This window comes from Chelonia mydas, chromosome 1 (genome assembly GCF_015237465.2).
Source record: "Chelonia mydas isolate rCheMyd1 chromosome 1, rCheMyd1.pri.v2, whole genome shotgun sequence".
Classification (NCBI taxonomy): domain Eukaryota; kingdom Metazoa; phylum Chordata; order Testudines; family Cheloniidae; genus Chelonia; species Chelonia mydas.
The window spans coordinates 95,235,730-95,256,141 of NC_057849.1; the positions used below are offsets into that span (position 1 = coordinate 95,235,730).

General features: G+C 41.9%; 2 protein-coding genes across 6 annotated transcripts in view; one reads left to right on the forward strand and one right to left on the reverse strand.

The window, feature by feature from the left end:
* Positions 1–10,704, forward strand: part of CLDN10 (claudin 10) — a 104,935-nt gene extending 94,231 nt beyond the window's left edge. Inside the window, exons 4-5 of one of the 2 annotated variants that reach the window (XM_037895859.2) lie at positions 9,162–9,269; positions 10,355–10,637. In XM_037895859.2, the coding sequence (XP_037751787.1) occupies positions 9,162–9,269; positions 10,355–10,481 (235 nt within the window). In that variant the 3' untranslated portion in view covers positions 10,482–10,637. Of the gene's footprint in view, positions 1–9,161; positions 9,270–10,354 lie in introns of both variants that reach the window. The other variant, XM_037895852.2, reaches the window with a different exon arrangement.
* Positions 10,705–13,684: 2,980 nt separating this feature from the next.
* The window catches only part of DZIP1 (DAZ interacting zinc finger protein 1), an 83,141-nt gene continuing 76,413 nt past the window's right edge, over positions 13,685–20,412 (reverse strand). For all 4 annotated transcript variants that reach the window (XM_037895879.2, XM_037895867.2, XM_043534669.1 and 1 more), the window contains 2 exons: positions 15,641–15,818; positions 13,685–14,856 (listed from right to left, as the gene is read on the reverse strand). In XM_037895879.2, coding sequence (XP_037751807.1) covers positions 14,774–14,856; positions 15,641–15,818 — 261 coding nt within the window. In that variant the 3' untranslated portion in view covers positions 13,685–14,773. The remainder of the gene's footprint in view (positions 14,857–15,640; positions 15,819–20,412) is intronic.

Below are 20,412 nucleotides of genomic sequence, written 5' to 3' on the forward strand. Positions count from 1 at the left end.
GCGGTTGAAAATAAGTGTCTTTTAGGTCGAGGGCGGCATACCAGTCCCCTCCATGGAAGGGCTGATGGAGGCTAAGGAGATCACGTGAAACTTCAGTTTCTTCATGAACTTGTTGAGATCTCTCAGGTCTAGGATGGGCCTGAGCCTGCCCTTAGCTTTCAGTATTAGGAAATACTGGGCCCTTAGCTCCTGAGGAACCTCTTCCACTGCCCCCAGCGATAGGAGTGAGTGCACCGTCTGTATGCGGAGTTGCTCGTGAGAAGGGTCCCTGAAGAGAGACGGGGAAGGGGGTTGGGAGGGGCGAGAATTGGAGGGAGTATCCCCTTTCTACTGTGCCAAGCACCAATGGTCCAATGTAATATGGGCCCATGCAGGGTAGAAAGGGGATATTCGACACACGAAGGTAACATGGGGAGGATCCAGTGTTCGTACTGGTGCGCCATCCTTGAACGTGCCTTCAAAAGGCCTGGTTTTGGTCTGAAGATGGCTTCAGCTGGCCAGAACCCTGGCCTGAAGAAGGATGAGGTCTCTTTCTGGAGTTCCTGTTCCTCCATCGGGAGCCATCTTGCCTGTTTTGGGGCGTGTAAAACCACGGCAGAGGTTGCAGCCTAACAGTCCTTGAGATGACTCTCTCCCAGCCACTTCAAACACGAAGTGTGTGGGTCGCTCTTGGGCATAGACTTGCCACAGTCCTCACAGGCTTTAAAACCTGGGGGGGACCAAGACATGCCCTGGTGCCGGGAGAGAAAGGGGAAGGGGGGATACCCCGAACTAAATCTATAGACAAAAAACTAATACTAACTGCTAACTATATGCAGAGCAAGAAAAAGTTCACTGCTAAAGGGGGAAGCTTGCCGAAGCAAGAGAACAAACATGCAGCGCGCGCACACCAGATTGGAATTGACATGGGCAAGCACTCGAAGAAGAACTCTGTTGCTTAGGAATTCACTCAACTCCTGCTACATATTCCTCCCCTGAAATTGTACAGTTCTGTTTGTGACAACACAGTTGGTGCTGGGGGGAGGACTGTGATACCATTAACTAAAAATTACGACACCGGGTGAGGAATAAGCAACATCATTTGAACTGGAAGAGCCTCACTCTATTCTTCTGCACTTCAGCAGTGTAATAGGGTAGCAGGGTTCATAACAATCGCATACAGAGATGCAGGGACTGTGTTGTCCCATCTTGATAGTAGGAAACAGAAACCTGCGTAAAGCTGCTGGGTACCTTCTGCTGACTTACTGTGGTAGATACAGCTTGTTACTTCCAGCAGCATAGAGAGGTGGGCACAAATCTCTGGTCAGAGAGAATTAGCGGCAGAGACACCAAGGTCCTGCAGGAAGCCCCAGGAACAGCCTTGCTTAGGGAGAAACCTCATGCTGAGTTATGTTCTGATCATGTGATTATTTGCATTACCAGTGAAGTCAAACTCTAGAAGAGGGTAAAAGTCTGACCTTCTAGGGCACATGTAGACTGTTTGGAGCAGAATGGGACAGCAACCTGCACACGGGCAAGGTTGATTGAACTTTTTCTAAGCCATCTCCAATAGATGGATCTCCCTCTATATCTGTAATAACGATGTTTCCACAGCTGATTTTTCTAATGTTTACACCAAATATTCCTTGCTGCAGTTTAAGTTCTATATCTTTAGCTGTTCTTATTGACTGAGGAGAATAGCTCATCTGAATCCTCAGTACAACTTCACTTTTCATATTTATAGAGTTGTCTCCCCTTAGCCTTCTTTTCTCTATACTGATTATGCATACTCTTAACTTTCCTCACAGGTCTTCTTTTTCAAACCTTCTGTCATGTTTGATGCTCTCCTCTGAGCTTGCTCCAATTTACCTGTTTTTTTTAAAATGTGGTGCTCAGCTTCAATGGAATATTCCAAGAGTAATAGTCAGTAATGAGTGAGCAGACTAATTAGCCTGCTTGTTTGCACGTCCCTATTACAGCCCAGCACAGCTTTTGCCTTTTTCCCCAACAGCACTGCGTTGTTGATTCTCTCAGTTTACATAATTCAGATCTTTCTTTGAAGTCCTACTGTTCCAAGAATCATTCCCCATTATATAGTTCTGAATTTAATCATTTCTTTCTGTACCAGCCATATTTGCATTTGCCTTTAACTGAACCTTAGTTTACTGATTTGAATCTATTTCTCAATTTCTTTTTTAATTAAAATGATTTTATTAAAAAGGTGAGAGTATTACGTTTCTTCCCCTCCCCGTTTTTCTTTGAAGTTGCTTAAGGCAAAGATAATAAAACATTAACCTACTACGCCGAACATTTATTACTTATTCAAGACCAGATTATCATTCAAAGAAACTGGCTAAAGATTCTGGCTTGCTCACTGCAGAGCATGCCTCATCTGGGTACCTTTTCCTTTGCTTAATTTAATCCTATATTACCTAGTCCTACCTTCTTGATTACATTAAATCTCTCGTTTTGAACAGTTGTGGATGGTTTTCAGTTCATGACACTATTTACTGTAGTTTTTTAGTCATTCTTTTAATTTTTCTGCAAAAAGTCAGTTCTTCCAGCCCCTTAAACACTTTATTGCTCTTCTCTGAATTGTTCTTCACCAATTTCTCAGCAAACTGTATCAAGGTTATATGGTATTAGGGCCTGATCGAGCTCTCATTGAAGTCACTTGAAAGACGGCCATTGATTTCAGTGGAAGTTGGATTGGGCCCTTACGAAGCCAGCTAGTTTAATTTCTAAAGAACAAAGATCCTTCTTCATTTAAATATTCTTAACAACAAAACAAAAGGAAGGAAAACCCAAAATATTGAGAGCTGTTTGTAAAGAAAGTGTTTTCAAAAATGTTGAAGAGGCAACAAGGTACGTAATGGGTTTTAATATGGTACAGAATGGAGTTTGGATGGCAAGCTTGGAGGTTGGTTACTTAAGCACTGAAAAAATTGGATTAGATAAAATTCATTGTACTGTATAGAGGTTGAGAGGATAGATTTTTCTTTTCCAACTAATTTCAAATAGGAGGAAGGTAAATGGCATTGAAAATTAGGTAGGAATGACTTAATACCAAATACTGGTGTAAGTCAAAAGAATTCTACTTTTGTAGAGAAGTAGCGAAAGAATTTTGGGAAAATGCATTTTGTAACTAGAGATGAGGGATTAAATGGAAATATCAGAGAACATTAGTGAGGAGACTAAAATCATTTGTATAATGCCACATTGCACTATTGTGCCACCCTTTGGACAGAAAAGAAACTATCTATTAGTTCAATGCAGGGGAGAAAAAGTTCTATTCCTCTTTTGGGCAAAAGTGGAGGAAGATATCAGTAAAAGAAATTATCACATACAGACAAAATATATGGATTGAAATCTTAGAGGAAAGCCGGAAAAGCAACTGCTGTATCCCTGAATTTAAAGTGATGCACAATCATAATGTTATTGACTGGAATGTAGGCAGTTTTGCCAAGTAGTCAGGACAGGAGTCAGGTCTAGTGGGCGCAGCAGGCATCCAGGTTGAGGAATGAAGCTAAGGGTCAGCACCATAATCAACTGCTAGTTACCAGAGCCAGGGCTCAAGCCAGAGACAGAACCGGGAATTGAAGTGGAGGATCATAGCAGAGGTCAGATGTCAAATACCAGCGCGAAGGGTCAACTGAGGTAGGAGGACAGGCAAGGATCAAGCACAGAGCAGAAGCACTGTGGAAACCAGAGCAAAGGAAGGAACAGAGCAGGAATCAGGAACAGGGTTGGATGTAGGAAGCACGGTCCAATATAGCCACAATCAGAAACCACCTTGTTGCAGCCTCAGACAGACTTCCTGTGCCTCCTTCTCGTTAAATAGTGTAGTTGGACTAGTGGAGCTGGGCAATCCTCCAGTCAGAGCTCCTGTGGGAGGTGCCTTTGCAGGGCCTATTATCCCGGTAGCTTCTTAGCCCAAATGCTTTCAGTAGCCACTGGGTAGAGGCCAGGATGGGACAGCTGTCTGGCGACTACCAGGCCTGGGTTCAAAACTTAGGACATCACCCATAAAATGTTTAGCGTCTATCAGCTCTTTTAATGGTGATGAGACAGACCAAAGACATTAAACCCCCAAAGTGGTGGTGTCAGATTTATTAAAGCACACATTTCCAATTCTAGACCTGATACGTTGTTGGATTGTGGGGGTCTGTAGTCAGCATGTTAATTGCACAAAACAACTGAAGCAATATGCGTCTGAATTTTAAAGTACTGATTTAGTTTTAAACCCCATTTTAGATTTTTATTAAGATTTTTTCATTGTTTAGAAATATTTAAGCGCAAGATATCAAGAAATGTATTTAACTATCTTGAAACAAAATAAACTTAATGTCTTGCATAAATTAGTTTTCTCTTTTTAGTGGATGGTTAATGATATTGATATGACAGAAAGTATGAAAGGGAGATGTCAAAGGTCTAACCATTCCTTCATCCTCAGTCTTACCTGTTGATGGCCTGCTCTTGCTTCCCAGCTCTTCAAGGGAACGTTGGCTCTTCCTCCACCATTTTTGCAGGGGGAAAGACAAGGAAGTACCACCGTGCCCTAGGTGGTATTTTAGGATCTGGATAACTTTTCTTTCCCAGTTCTCAGTTTTCAGCACTGAAACTCAGAAATGTTCCTCTGGGTCCTGCTATGGTCCCTTTAACTTTAAAGCATGCAGAGGCTCAGATGCCCTTGAGTGCACAGTGCTATTTACACATTTCCATTCCCACACAAGGGAGTCTTAAGAAAAACATCTTCACAAACAAGGGAAGGGATTACCAAATGCAGCACTAAAACCCACAAATATGAAACCAGCAAAGCAGTAGACAATAACTTAAAGAGGAACAATTCCATGTGGTACAAAAACCAAACAAAAAGGTGGGTGAATTTAGATATGCCACCTGGCCATTTTCCATTTGGAACTACTACTGCTGTAGTTTTCTTTCGTAACAACTTACACATTTCAATATATCTGGTAAGAACATTAATGCTGACATTCTTCTGTGTTAAATATCTGTGCTATACCTTATATAATCTGGGTTTTGATTAGCATTCTTAAGTGCCAGTGTAAGACTGACAGACCCTAGTTGTCAGCAGGCAGGATTGAACCGGGTCCTCTGGAGCTAAATGCATAAGCCTCTACTGCATGAGCGGAAAGCCGCATGGCCCTTAGCTAAAGCTATAGCAGACTCATTAATCTCTAAGTGGTCTCAGTGCCAGGAGAGGGGCCAGAACACCACACCCAGGAGGTAGGTGGGTTACACTATTGTAATAATAACGCATCTATAAAAACATTCAAGAGCTTCACAGAACTGTTTAAGGGTGTTCTCAGCAGTATGTTTCACTTCATATTAAAGTAGGCATTGTTGACATGGAAATAGTGTTCAGAATTAAAGCAAAAGTGTGCTGTTTCTAAACTTTCCTCTGCTTCACATCAAACAGGGGTTTCTATTGAACTGCCCTATTCATCAATGCAGATTTACTATAAGTGGCTCACACGGACTTCTCGAACATACAATCCGGATACCACAGCACTATTGTCAAGAGGGGAGGGGGGAAGGTAGGTTGTGGATGAGGAGGGTCCCTATTCCCTGTGCTGAGCCCTGAGGTTGGGATGTAGGTTTTAGGGCTCTCCATGGAAGATTTGGAAGTTATAACGTTCGCCCTGAGCCTGGTGGGGAAGCAGAAGTATCAACTGGGAAGGGATGAGGAGACCACTGAGCCTGCAGCCTTTCTGAGCCAGATCATCTTAATGAAGAGACCAGCCTTGGACTGAGAATTAGGGAAGGGGAGGATGAGCAACCAGGGGTAGCAACTCTAATCTACTGCTCATCCTCACAGTTCAATATGGTTTTAAACTGGTAAAGCCCCAGAGGGGTAGAGAAGGCGGTTTTCTCCCTAGATTCAGCCATCAGTAGGATCAGCTAGTAGCCCTTGGGAGATCAAGGGTCAAAAGATACTTGGCAGCCCCAGTCTGTTCAGCAGCTCGTCTACCCAGGGCATCAGATAGGCATCAAATTTTGAAATGGCATCCACCTTCCGAAAGTCAATACAAAAACGGGGTAACCTGTCAGGTTTTGGCACCAACATGATGGGACTCCACCATTCGCTCTTGGATTCTTCAGCTACCCTGATTTCCAACATAGCCTGCAGCTCCTGGCAGACCATTTCCCACATCTTCTGCAGTACTGAGTGTGGGTTCTCCTGAACCTTCCTCCCCAGCTCAGAGGCTATGTGGTGCTGTACTACATGAACCCTGACCAGTTGACACTCAGGGCAGGAGGTGCAATAACCTTTGACCTCCACATGCACCCCCCCAACCAGTAAAACCTGAGCCCCACTCAGTCCAGGGTCTTCTCATGCCCAAGGTGCCACCCCAGAGGGTATCGTATTGGCCACATGCAGCACCTGCCCCCAGAACCTCTTGGGGGCCAGTAGTTGAGCTTGGGTCTTGCCTGTTTGTGCATGTTGGGTCATCTGATATAACCGTTCCTCCTGCAATTCAAAATAGGACCATAACCACCTCGCCTACTGGGAATTAACTACCTCCCCATATACTTTGGTGTGCTGTTCATAGGCCTGGCTCAGCGTTGGATCCTCCTTCTGGGCGCTGATAAAGTCCATCTCCGTAGTCAGTTCCTCCCAGTTTTGGGGTTTGTGAGCCTCTGCCTTCCTTTTGGTAGCTCTAGGGCCGAGCGGCCTTCTCCAGGGTCATCATCATCCCTTCCTTGATCCAGGTTCCCTGCCTCTGGAGGGTCTGGGTCCTTTCCCTGTTGACCTTCTTCTTCTCTGAATTTTTCAATCTTCCTGAATTCCTCCAGATCCTGCCCCAGGATAGCTGGGTACATGCGGGTCTGTGAGACCCCCAACCAGGGTGGATTTGATTTAAGTCACTAGTCAGGAAGACTCGATTAAATCATGGATTTCTACATAAAGTGCATTCTTGTTGCTTGTTATAACCTTAATACATAGTCTTAACAACTCAGATAGACGTAGGTTTCATTTTTAGAAGGTACACACTATACATTTTTAAAGTGATTGATTTTGAAAACTTTTCAGATTAGTTTTACAGCAATATCAGAAAATGAATGATTGTTTGGTTATTTTATTTACCAAAGGTAATTGAAGCAGATAGTTCACCTCCCAATGATTTCATAAATATCTCCAATTCAACAGGTTAATCATTAATATTTGGAGGATTTTCTTGCCATGCTGTATTAGGAGGAGAACATCACCAGACAGACATTTAAATTGTTTTATTTAACTAAAACAACAACGTTATGTATTCTGGATTTTTTTCTTCAACAGCAAACATAATATTTTAACAAAACAAGCATATGAATTTTTGAATTTAGTTAAACATTCAAGTTTTTTAACTTCAGGTTTCTTTTTGTTAAAATTGTTTTTAACTAAAATAGTTAAATGAAATACTAAAAAAAATTAAATCAACTAGGTCAGCCAGGTCAACATGAGAAACTTAAAATATTGGCTTCTGCAGCTAACTCAGTCGTCTTCACCTTCATTTTCCTGTTTGTTCATAATCTGGAAAAGAAAAACAAGCTTTCCTGCTTTTTCAGGTCCCAAACCATTTCTCAACTTGGAATGAATTAGTCCAAAGGAAGACAATATTCTTGTTACACTGGCAGAAGAAGCTACTGCTGTTAAAAGTGAGATTATCACTTCAACAGTCTCTGAATCCAAGTGCTTAAGTGACTTCCACCAGTTCACTGGTGTGACTTTCTTTAAAACATCATCAGCAAACATATATTTCTTGAATGGTTCTTATTCCCTAACTGGGTCTCTTTTACGGCCTGCTGCCATTATAGGTTTTCCCTTCTAGTGAGAGAATGGTATGGTAGATCTCAAATCAATGAAGGCTACACTCAGAAAGACCTCAAGACTTCTGGAATATGCTGAAATATGCTGGAATATGCTGCTCAAACAGTTTCACTTTTGTTTCTACTGCCTGTCCCTCCCTTCTCACATTTATCTCCAGACTTCTTCTCCTTGTCCAGATCTATTCCGCCCCCAACAATCTTCTATTCACTGAACTTTTTGAAATCTATACAGAAGCCCATGGAATCCCATAAGATTGGGTCCCTAATCCACGAACTATTGGAACTCATTTACAAAACTTTTCTTCAACATTACATAAATATATTGTCTCACACTATAGAATTAGAATTTATAATCCCTATTCCATGATGAGATATCTTTGAGCTATAATGTATCATCTTATCAAAAAAATCCAATTGAAATAAAACTGATTTTTTTGATTTTTTAAAATAAATCATTGATTTTTATCCACCCTGCCCCAAACCCGTACTATCTGAACATGCCCCCTTATCTCAAGTTCTACGGCCCTCACGGGATACAGGTGCACATCACCCTGGATGTGGGGTAAATCATATCCACAACATTTCCCTTGTCTACCGGCTGTCTCCAACCATGGTCCAGCTGCACCTCGAGTCAATTAGCGTTGTCATGGACACTCCATTAACCCACACCGGGATGGTCTATTTGGCAATCCCTTTCTTCCTGACCTCACTGAAAGCCACATCCCGCTATGGGGCAGCAGTCTTCCTCACAGCAGGGGACAAATCCACATTAGTAGGGGAGGGACAGAAGCTACACTAGATATATGGGCCAAATCTAGGGAAGCACAGAGCATCTGAAATCAGAGAGAAGCCTGGGCTTGGGGCTTACATTGGCGACTATGGTATGGAGCAGAACTCTTGTCACTCAGACCCATGTAGTCTAAAGCAGTGTTTCTCAACCTTTTTGATACCAGGAACTGGCTTGCTGCTTTCCTAAACTGTGTCAGGAACGTCTTAGGGACTGGCACCAGTCCATGGACTGGTCATTGAGCAATGCTGGTCTAGAAAGACCTACCTGGGCGAGGCATTCTCGGGCTGGCTGTGCAGGCTGAAAAGTGTTGCAGAGACACACATCAGAGCCTTAGGCTGAGCACTCGCTCACTGAATAAAAGGAAAATACATGACAAGAGACTCGGTATTTGTGGTTAGTTTGTTGTTCATTTTGCAATTATATCTGTGTCACGTATTGAAAGTTATTTAGCAAAGTATGTTAATTTATTTAGCTTGTTTGTATGTCTCACACACAGTTAAATTTAGTCTATATCCTGAGAAAACAATTTATTAACATATTTATGACTTTCTTGCAGGTATGAATTAGGAGCAGCTTTATTCATTGGATGGGCTGGAGCATCACTTTGCATAATTGGTGGAAGTATATTCTGCTTCTCAATAGCTGAAAACAATAAATCCCCAAGGTACAGAACCCAAGTGGTTGCACTTATTTTATTGAAATAAATCAATATATTAGCAAATTTGTGATTATTAAATGTATAGAAAGGTAAGCTATACAGCTGGAGTTTGATTATGCTTTCAAAACAATTCGACAACCAGCTTTTGAAAAAGATTGTGCAAAAAAAAAAAGAAAAGAAAATAATAGAATTTAAAGTTAATGTTTTTCTTTTAAGAAGTCACTACCAACATTCAGGAAAACCATTGTTTCAGATTACATGTACTTATAAAGTTGCTGCCATGTGTCAGAAACTAATGGAAAAGCAATCAGTTGCATAGTACAGCCAACATACCATATGTGCATTCTGAACAGATACACGTTGCCCCTTCATAACAGAAGTAACCCTAAGTTGCTTGACTGTTAGATGTACACCAGGATTCTGCAACCTTTGGCACATGGCCTATCAGTGTAATCCACTGGCGGGCTGCGAGACATTTTGTGTACGTTGACCGTCTGCAGGCACAGCCCCCTGCAGTTCCCACTGGCCTCAGTTCACCATTCCCGGCCAATGGGAGCTGCGGGAAGTAGCGCGGGCTGCAGGGACGTGCTGGCTGCTGCTTCCCGCAGCTCCCATTGGCCAGGAACGGTGAACCGTGCCACTGGGAGCTGTGGGGGGCCGTGCCTGTGGACGGTCAACATCAGCGAAATGTTTTGCAGCCCGCAATCAGATTACCCTGATGGGCTGTGCGCTGAAGGTTGCCAACCCCTGATGTACACATTAATAAGGAGGTGGACTGAAGAAGAGGAAGATGTTGGAGGGGAAACTATGAAAGGTAGTAGATTAGATTGAAACAGATGAGGTTTACGTTAGAGAGCAGGAATCTCTGCTGCCCTAAACAGAATGTTTTAATGCATAGCCACTGAGGTGTTGGTCTTGTTTGCTCCTCCTCTACTGGTGAGAGGTGGCAAAGTGAAATTGATAATAGGTCTGTTTTTTGCTGGGAGAAAGCACGCATTATTTTCCTAGTTTGAATATTTTTTTACACACTCACATATAATTGTTACCTGTTCATAGAATGAGCCGTAAATGGATAGCTTTTTGTCTTTCAGAATGGGGTACACATACAATGGAGCCACATCTGTGATGTCTTCTAAGACAAAGGTCCACAATAGTGCAGCAGATTTTAAATCACCAAAAGGCCCTCCAAAGCACTTTGACAAGAATGCTTATGTTTAATTGTACTGTTCTATGATACAAAGCCAGTTTTCAAATCAGTTTGTACAGTTCAGTCACAGAGTGATTTCCAGAAGAGTACCAGCATAATCACCACCAGGTCAATGAATTTTTAAAATATTAACTTGCAGCATTTTACATATTGATGTAAATTTTCTTATACAATATTTTGAAATTTATGTTGGTGTTATACATAAATTATATATCTGTAAATCACTTGCTGTTTTTGCTTTCTACAAAAAAATAAATAGGATATTTACAGATAACAGTATGTCACCTACTTTATTTGTATGGTATCAAATGCACAGTATCTAATGCAGTACATCACAGCAGCAGCATAGGAGCAGGTTCCAAAATAGGTTTAGTATTTGGAGACAGAAGTCAAGTTTTGTGCAGCTCCCTATGTGAAATTTTTCACCAGTGAGAAACAGTCACATAGAGCCTGATTTTCAGAAGTGCTAAGCACCTTGCAAGTCCAGCTGAAGTCAACAGGGGCTGAGGTGTTCAGCAGCTCTGAAAATCATGTCCTTATTTCTCCTTAGGGTGCCAGTGGACAGAGGAACAGGTGTGGAGGGAGGCAAGAGCCAATCATTCACATCCCACAGAACCAAGAGAGAGACAGTTAGCAAGAGTTTAGGGGCTGGGGGAACCAGGGCTGACGAGGGAGCCTAGAGAAGAGAGTTGTGACCAGGATATTGGAGGGAGTCGGGGCAGATTGTGGGAGAGTGGTGTGTTGAGTCTAAGGCAACTTGAAAGGAAATTTTGGGGGACAGAGTAACAGCACCTGAAGTCTTGGGGATTTGTGTGGAGGGCTGGGGCAAGCTCCTCCATTCTGCTCCTCCCCACTTCAGCTTGTATCCTCTGAGCCTGCTGCCATCCCTCCTCCAGTCTACCACTACCCCACCTGTCCCTCCCTCTGTTCCCCTTTTGTTCCTTACTGCAGCTGCTAGCAAGCCATTTGTTCTGCCATTTGCTTACTCCTCCTGCAGACTGGCTAGGTTCCAGGCACCAGAATGGCCCCCAGCAGCCACAAGAAGTGATTACAGGAAAAATCTTTGCCAGTGCCTGCAGACGACTTTGCAGATTCCAGGATGGCTGTGGGAATGCATGAGAGGGCCGCCAAATGCATGAATGTCACATGTAATTATGTGACGCGTGGCAGCCCTGCTGGATGATCTTGAATTAGTTAGGCAAACATTTCTAAGATCTCAGTTAAGAGGGGGAGAGTGAGCAGCACTGTTTTTCTTTCCACTTGGAACTGTGACAATTTTCAAAAACAGTTATTTGTATGATGATTCAATGAGTCAGATTTATTTAAGAGATTATGAATGACCACAGCACACCTTTTGGACATATGCCCTATAATTAAGGCTCCGTGTCTGTCACGGAGGTCACGGAAGTTATGGATTCCCTGACTTCTGCAGCGGCCAGTGCGCCTGGCCAGAAGGCCGCCTGAGCAGCTCGGGCAGCCCCTGGCCAGGTGCACCGGCCGCTGCCGGGGCAGTCTTGGGCCGCCCCCACCCCCCAGCAGCAGGAGTTTGGGTGTGGGGGGGCTCAGGGTTGGTGTGTGAGGCCGTGCTTATGTGGGGGGGCTCCCCGGAAGGGCAACAGGAACTCCCCATCCCTCAGCTCCTAGCTCCACATGCTGCCTCCGTCTGCAGGCACCGCCCCTGCAGCTCCCACTGGCTACGGTTACCAGCCAAGGGAGCTTGCAGAACCGGGGCTTTGGGCAGAGCAGAGGCAGCATGTGGAGGTAGGAGCTGGGGTCGCTGCTTCCCAGGAGGCTGGTAGGGAGCCTGCCCCAGGCCCCCCTGCCGACTGTCACTCCTCCTGCCCCGAGCACCCGCACCTCCCTCCAGCACCTGTGATGCCCCCCGGGCCACAACTTCCTCCCAAGTTTTAGTCAGGGGTATATAGTAAAAGTCATGGACAGGTCATGGGCCATGAATTTTTGTTTATTGCCTGTGACCTGTGCATGACTTTTACTAAAAATACCCGTGACTAAAACGTAGCCTTACCTATAATGAATTATAGTTTCTTCTTAAAAAATCAAACCCATACCCTTCTTGAGGTTTGGACAGGCAGAATGGCTAATTTTGATCTAAATCAGTTGCAGCCATCTGTATTTTCCTTTTTTCTCCAAGGTTTTTTTCATATCAAAGTAGGTAGGCATTAGTTTCAGCTATGTGGTTCACATTCAATCCACACTGATCTCGTTTCATGTTAAGCTTACCTATAAGATGTTCTTCCTGACACCGGGGCCACTCCTGCAATCCTTTATTCAGGTTAAGGCTTATTCTCATTAACAGCTCTACTGAAGCAAATGGAACTGACATGACTACAGAGTATGGGTGACTCATAAGTAAGTGTCTGCAGTGTTAGGTGCACTTTTAGAAGTGCCTTTAAATGATTATGCCAGCAATGGGGCCAAAGTCTGTCCTGATTTGCTCCCCGTTCAACCCCAAGAAAGATGGAGCCCCAACCTACTGCCACTGAAGTCAATAGCAAAGTTCCCATTGAATTAAATAGGAGCAGGACTGGGTGTAGGATAAATCAGTCATTACTTATTGCAGTGGTCCAACTTTTCATATTGTGCCCCCTTGCCCCTGTCTGTGCCACCTCCTGGGAGCCGGTCTGTGACCTGGGGGAAGGGGGAGATGTGGGAAAGGTGACTGAGGCTGGGGACGGGTCTGGGGCAGGAGTGGAACCGCAGCTAAGGGCGGGGTTGGGGACAGAGGAGGGCGGGGCTGGGAGCAGAGCGGGGCTGGGGTGGTGCTCCTTCCCTGCCCTCCGTGGGAGCTGGCCCGGGCCCTGCTCTGCTCCCTTGAACGTTCCCCCGCACCTCCTTAGGGGGCGCGTCCCACAGTTTGGGGACCACTGACTTATTGAGTTGTACTGATTCTCAAAGATTAAGTCACCAACAATAACAAAAAATGAAGACCTTCAGAGTTTCGGTGAACCGATTTTGGGAGGCAAGAAGATAAATATATAAAATATATCCTCAACAATCCTAGTTTTTAAAAACTCAACATAATAGAAAAGGAATAGCTTGTATTACATTGTAATTAAATAAAAAATAGGACACATCTAAAAATACAGTACTAATCATTCAAGCTTTTTTAAAATTTAGTGGTTTATTACTACTTAAATTCAAAAGCAGCTAAGTCTTTTTTTACGAAGGCAGCTACCTTGGGAAATTAATGCAACTGCAAGAGCAAAAGTTTATTGAATATAAAAACAAAAAAATACAATTAAGTGTTCAATACCACATCTGTACCTTTCTTGTTCCCGTTCAAGTTGTCTAGCTATATTTTTATAATTTGTAGTTTTATATGAATACACATTAAAACCTATTCTAATAAGTAAAGCAGAAACACTTTCCCAGTATTAAGTTTCAAGGCATACACCAACAAATCTGTAAACTATACCATTTTTCAGCCTTTGACACTTACTTTAAATCAGTGGTTCCCAAACTTGTTCCGCCACTTGTGCAGGGAAAGCCCCTGGCAGGCCGGGCCAGTTTGTTTACCTGCCGCGTCTGCAAGTTCGGCCGATTGTGGCTCCCAGTGGCCGCGGTTCGCCACTCCAGGCCAATGGGAGCCGCTGGAAGCGGCGGCCAGTATGTCCCTCGGCCTGCGCCGCATCCAGCAGCTCCCATTGGCCTGGAGCAGCGAACCGCGGCCATTGGGAGCTGCGATCGGCCGAACCTGCGGACGCGGCAGGTAAACAAACCGGCCCGGCCCGCCAGGGGCTTTCCCTGCACAAGCGGTGGAACCAGTTTGGGAACCAGTGCTTTAAATCATGCTGGGAAATGTTAATATTTTAATACAAAGAAAAAGTTTATTTAAAATGTTCACATTTTTATATAAAGTTCAGGATAAAATATTAAAAAATTACACTTTTTTTTAAAAGGCTTTAAAAATACTGATAAGTAACATTCTGCAGAAAACGGTTTATTAGTTAATGCTTCTGGGCTTTTCTAGAAACTGGTTTCAGTCTTACAAAGAAACAATAGGGTGAAATCCTGGCCCTAGTGAAGTTCGTGGGAGTTCTGCCATTGACTTCAATTCAGCCAGGATTTCACTCCAAGTTTCTAAATACTGAAGGGCTGGTTACATGTATGTAAATCCCCTTGTAAACTGTTCAAGGTTAAAAGACACAAACATTTTGTAAACAATCTTCCTTATTATTAATGTACAATTGAAAAAAAATGAATAGGAGTCAGAATCTTTTAGACAAGGTCTTTAAATCTGTATTACGATCTAACAGAAATGTCTGCATTTTGAATTGAATAGTTATATATCTGAAGAGTCACTCCAATCAGTTACAGTGACTAAGCTGCTTTTTAATGTGCTTGTCGTATCAGCATCATGAAATCCTGTTAACAAAATAAATGAAAAAAATGAATTAGATGATAAAACTAAACTACAATCAATCATAATTCAGCATTATTTTCCTTCCAACTGACACACAGGGTGAAATACGGCCCCACTGAAATCAATGACAAAACTTCTATTGACTTCAACGGGGCCAGGACTTCACCCACAGGAGGAAAATTATGAACAGCTATATATGAAGACTGCTTCCCTCATTACAGTAGGGACCATGATACTAGCTGTCAGTGCTAATATTGCAGGCCTTTCTGAAAATGACTAAAATATCTTTTCTACACATTAAAATGACTATTTTGAAGTCCAACATCTTGGAACTTTACAGGGCGAGAAGCAATTGTTTGTATCCCCCACAGGAAATATAAGAATCTCTCCTTTCCAGTGGTATAAAGCTCCCTTTTCAGCCTGAGTCACAAGATATAAATCTTAAACTGCCAGAGGTCAAAGATTTAATATTATTCTCAAACCAGGTACTTTAGGGGGGAAATTCCACATTTGGGAGGGGAAGGAGACTTTTTTTTTCCAGACAGGTTATTTTAAAAGAAGATGACAGCAGCCTGAAGGTGCTCAGAGTCTTGGAATCTTAAGAGTCAATTTTGTATATTTTATATATACTTATGACAAAATAGTTTTTTTAAAAGTTATTTACATTCCATTGTAATTAGATATTGTGACTAAAACATTTTCATACTACACAAGTTTTTCTTTAACTATATCAGGTACTTAAATCCAATTTTCCCCTCAAATACTGTAAATGTTTGAGTATGTTACCTTCCTCTTTAGGAATATTTGCCTTAGGAACACCCCAGGCATGTACCATTGATGCAGTATTTGATTCATTATTCTTTTGAACTGCAGTTCCCTTCTGCCCTCTCTCATCTTTTGCTAATAAGCAATTTTCTTCTTCTACAGATGATATATCCCAGTCATCATCATCAACTTCTGTGAACTAACAGGAAAAGAAAAAACATGAGGGTTTTTTTTTGTGAAGGAAGGGTTTTTTATTTTTATTTTTTATTCTCTGGAGTTCTTCTAAAGGTAGAATTGTTCATAAATCTACTTATGCAGATTTAGGAGCAGATTAGGAAGGGGGACTGTCATAAATACAAAGGGAAGGGTAACCACTGTGTGGAAGTGAAACCCTTCTAAAAGGTCCCCTAGTGCACATGCATCAAGTGCTGTATAGTCTGTGTCATAGCACCTTACTTTTATGTTTCCTTTCTTTTTAAGCCTACACACACACACACACACACTTTTAACCTATGAATATTCTGAATGCAGAAAGTTATGTTACTTCACTGTTAGAGCTGCACAATTAAAAATAATAAAAAGTGAAAAGAACTGCAAAAGTTAAAGGGCCAAATGCTAAACTAGTGGAAATCAGCACAGTTCCATTATATGAAGCTACATTGATTTACACCAGCTGAGGACCTAATGCAAAGATCACACTACAATGTTAGCTTGACAACAATGCACATCAAGTGTGTTTTATGGTATACCAGACCTAACATAATGGGACCCTGATCCTTGACTGGGATTCCTAGGCACTACCATAATATAAATACTTCATTATTAATAAATAGCATATTAATTTCAATATTAGATTATATTACTTAAGAAAAACAAATGAACATATTATATGCTATACATGCAACTTGGCAGAGTTTAGATTCCTGCAGAAACTTATTTGCTCTTCTTGACTTCTTGTTTTTCAATTATGCAACCTTAACAATGTGTTAAGGGCTTTTTAACATTTAAATTCCTTTATTTAAAGGGAAGTAGGGTGGAAAAGAGTGTTGAGAAAAAAAAGGGAGGGAAGAATTAAAGATAACTGGGTTAAATAGTCACAGGACTTCTCTATATCTAAATTTTGGCACGATGCCTATCTTTGTAGTATCTTCCCTCCCTAAGAATTAAAAACACACACAATATCAATTTCTCCCTTCCTTCCTAGCAGGTAACAGTTCGGGGTTATTTATTAGAATGCTGGGCTTGACAAATAGGGAGGAATTGGTTGTAAATCTGAAGGTGGAAAGCAATGTGGGTGAAAGTGATCATGATATGATAGATTTAATGACTGTAAGAAAAGGAAAAAAAAAGTGAGAGCAGCAGAATAAGGAGAATGATTTAAAAAAAGCAGACTAACAAACCCAGAAAACTGGTAGGTAAGATCCCACAGGAAGAAAATCGAAGGGAAAAAGGAGTTGAGGAGAGCTGGCAGTTTCTCAAGGAGATAATATTAAAGGCACAACTGCAAACTATCCCATTGCGAAGGAAATATAGGAAGAATAGTAAGGGGGCAATATGGCTCCATGAGGAGCTCTTTAGTGACTTGAAAATCAAAAAGAAATCCTATGAAAAGTGGAAATACGGACAAAATCAGAAAGGTTAAGGGACCAAATGAGTTAACCTAGCAAGAGACATAAAAGGCAATAAGAAGAGGTTCTATAATACATTTGGAGCAACAGAAAGTCTAAGGAAAATGTACGTCCGCTATTTATCAGGGAAGAAGAGCTAATAACTAATGAAATCAAGAAGGATGAGATGTTTAATGCCTATTTTGCTTCACTAAAAAGGTTAATGGTGATCAGATACTCAACATAATTAATATTAACAATAAGTCAAAATAGGGAAAGAACACGTTAAAGAGTATTGAGATAAGTTAACTTAAGAACATAAGAACGGACATACTGGGTCACACCAAATGTCCAGCTAGCCCAGTATCCTGTCTAATGTCCAATGACAGGTGACCCAGAGGTAATGAATGGAACAGGTAATCATCAAGTGATCCATTCCCTGTCACCCATTCCCAGCTTCTGGCAAACAGAGGGTAGAGACACCATCCCTGCCCATCCTGGCTAACAGCCATTGATGGACCTATCCACCATGAATTTATCTGGTTCTTTTTTGAACCCTGTTATTGTCTTGACCTTCACAACATCCTCTGGCAAAGAGTTCCAAAGGTTGACTGTGAATTGTGTGAAGAAATACTTCCTTTTGTTTTAAACCTGCTGCCTATTAAATTCCTTTGGTGACCCCTAGTTCTTGTGTTATGAGGAGGAGTAAATAGCTGTATTAAGTCAGCAGAGCCTGATAAATTCATACCCTAGGATGAACTGTAAGGAATTTAAGAAATTAAGGAAGTAGCTGAAGCAATCTCGGAACCATTAGTGATTATCTTTGAGAACTCCTGGAAGATGGGTAAGGTCCCACTTGACTGGAGAAGGGCAAACATAGTATCTATCTTTAAAAAGGGGAACACAGAGGACCTGGGGAATTACTCACCCATCAGCCTAACTTTGATACCTGGAAAGCTACTGGAACAAATTATTAAACTATCGATTTCTAAGCACCTCGAGCACAATAGGATAATAAGGAATAGCTAGCATGGATTTGTCAAGAACAAATTATGCCAAACCAATCTAATTTCCTTCTTTGACAGGGTTACTTGTCTAGTGGATAGTTGGGAAGCAGTAGATGTGATATATCTTAATTTTCGTAAGGCTTTCATTGCAGTCCCACATGACATTCTCATAAGCAAACAAGGGAAATGTGGTTTAGATGAAATTACTATATGGTGGGTGCACAACTGGCTGAAAGACCGTATTCAAAGACTAGTTATCAATAGTTTGCTGTGAAATTGGGAGGTTGTATCTAGTGGGGTCCCGCAGAGGTCAGTCCTGGGTCCGGAACTATTCAATATTTTCATTAATTACTTGAATAATGGAATCAATAATGCAGACGACACCAAGCTGGGAGGGGCTGCAAGCATTTTGGAGAACAGAACTAGAATTCAAAATAACCTTGACAAATTGGACAACTGGTCTGAATTCAGCAAGGTGAAATTCAATAAAGACAAGTGCAAAGTACTTCACTTGGGAAGGAAAAATCAAATGCATAACTAGAAAATGGGGAATAACTTGCTAGGTGGCAGTATAGCTGGAAAGGATCGGGGGTTACAGTGCACCACAAACTGAATGAGTCCTCAATATGATGCGCTTGCTAATATCATTCTGGGGTGTATTAACAGGAGTGCTGTATGTAAGACATGGGAGATAAAAGTCCCTCTCTACTCGGCACTGATGTGTCCAATTCTGGGCACCGTACTTTAGGAAAGATGTGGACAAACTGGAGAGAGTCCGGATGAGAGCAAAAAAAATGATAAAAGGTTTAGCAACTCTGACCTATGAGGAAAAGTTTAAAAAATTGGAAATGTTTAGTCTTGAGAAAAGAAGACTGAGAGGGAGACTTGATAACAGTTTTCAAATATGTTAAGATCTGTTATAAAGAGGACTGTGATCAATTCTTCTCTGTGACCACTGAAGGTAAGAAAAGAAGTAATGGGCTTTATCTGCAGCAAGGGAAATTTAGGTTAGAGAGTAGCAAAAATTTCAAACTACAAGGGTAGTTAAGCTCTGGAATAGGTTTCCAATGGAGGTTGTGGAGTCCCCATCATTGGAGGTTTTTACGAACAGGTTGGACAAACACCTGTAAGTTATGGTGCAGGTTTACTTGGTCCTGCTTCAGTGCAGTGGGCTGGGGTTCATGACTTCTCAAGATCTTTTCCAGTCCTATATTTCTATAAGAGGAACTTACTGAGAAAAAGCCAAGTCAAAAAGATGAGACTGTACTTCATTCTGGATGCAGTAAGGTTCGTGATCATTCTTATCTCTTTGGCTAGGGAGTTACACAGTCTAAGACTAGCTCCTAAAAAAAATTCTGTCTCTTGTGCTCACAGATATTCCCCTATTTATCAACAGTCTTGTGGTTCTAGTGAAATGTAGCTGTCATTGGAGGGCACAGCTGTGGGGGAGAGAGGTGATTTCTCACATAGCACCAATCCCATGAGGGACTCTGAATGTCCCCCCCCAGAAAATGAATTCAGTGGCATAGTTAGGCCAGTGCCCATTTTGTTAAGAAGCAAGAGTTAGAAGCTATTAGCCAACAATAAAAGATGCGTACAGTAAGAAAAAACCCACATGCAGTGCACCTCTCTCGAAATGCAAAGTCTGATGTAGTGCCATTTTTTGTAACATGTCAGCCAAGCAACTTTTAACATTCATAACTTCGTTACTTTCAAGCCAATAGTTTTCAGTGTGACAGATCTGCTCACTGTGCTGTATTAACATACCAAATTTCAGTGTGTGTGAAAATGGTGTGGTAATAATGGGAAAGGTGTATTCAGACAAATTCAAAACTGGCTGAGTAGATTTTCCTCAAATATTCGTTCCTTTAAACCCCATACAGTTACATTCATGGTATTCAGGAAGTCTGGCTACAGGCAAAAGGAGATGTAAAATAGGATCATTTTAACTGTAAAACATTTCTAAAACAGTTTCTGCAAAATGATACGTACAGAATACATAATAGTGTGGTGTAGTATAAAGGCCTACCAGTACTCATTTGGGATGAACTACACCATTCATTAGTGCAGCCACCCCAAACTTATGTTGATAAAGGTAGGATTTTCAGAATCATAGAATCTCAGGGTTGGAAGGGACCTCAGGAGGTCATTTAGTCCAACCCCCTGCTCAAAGCAGGAC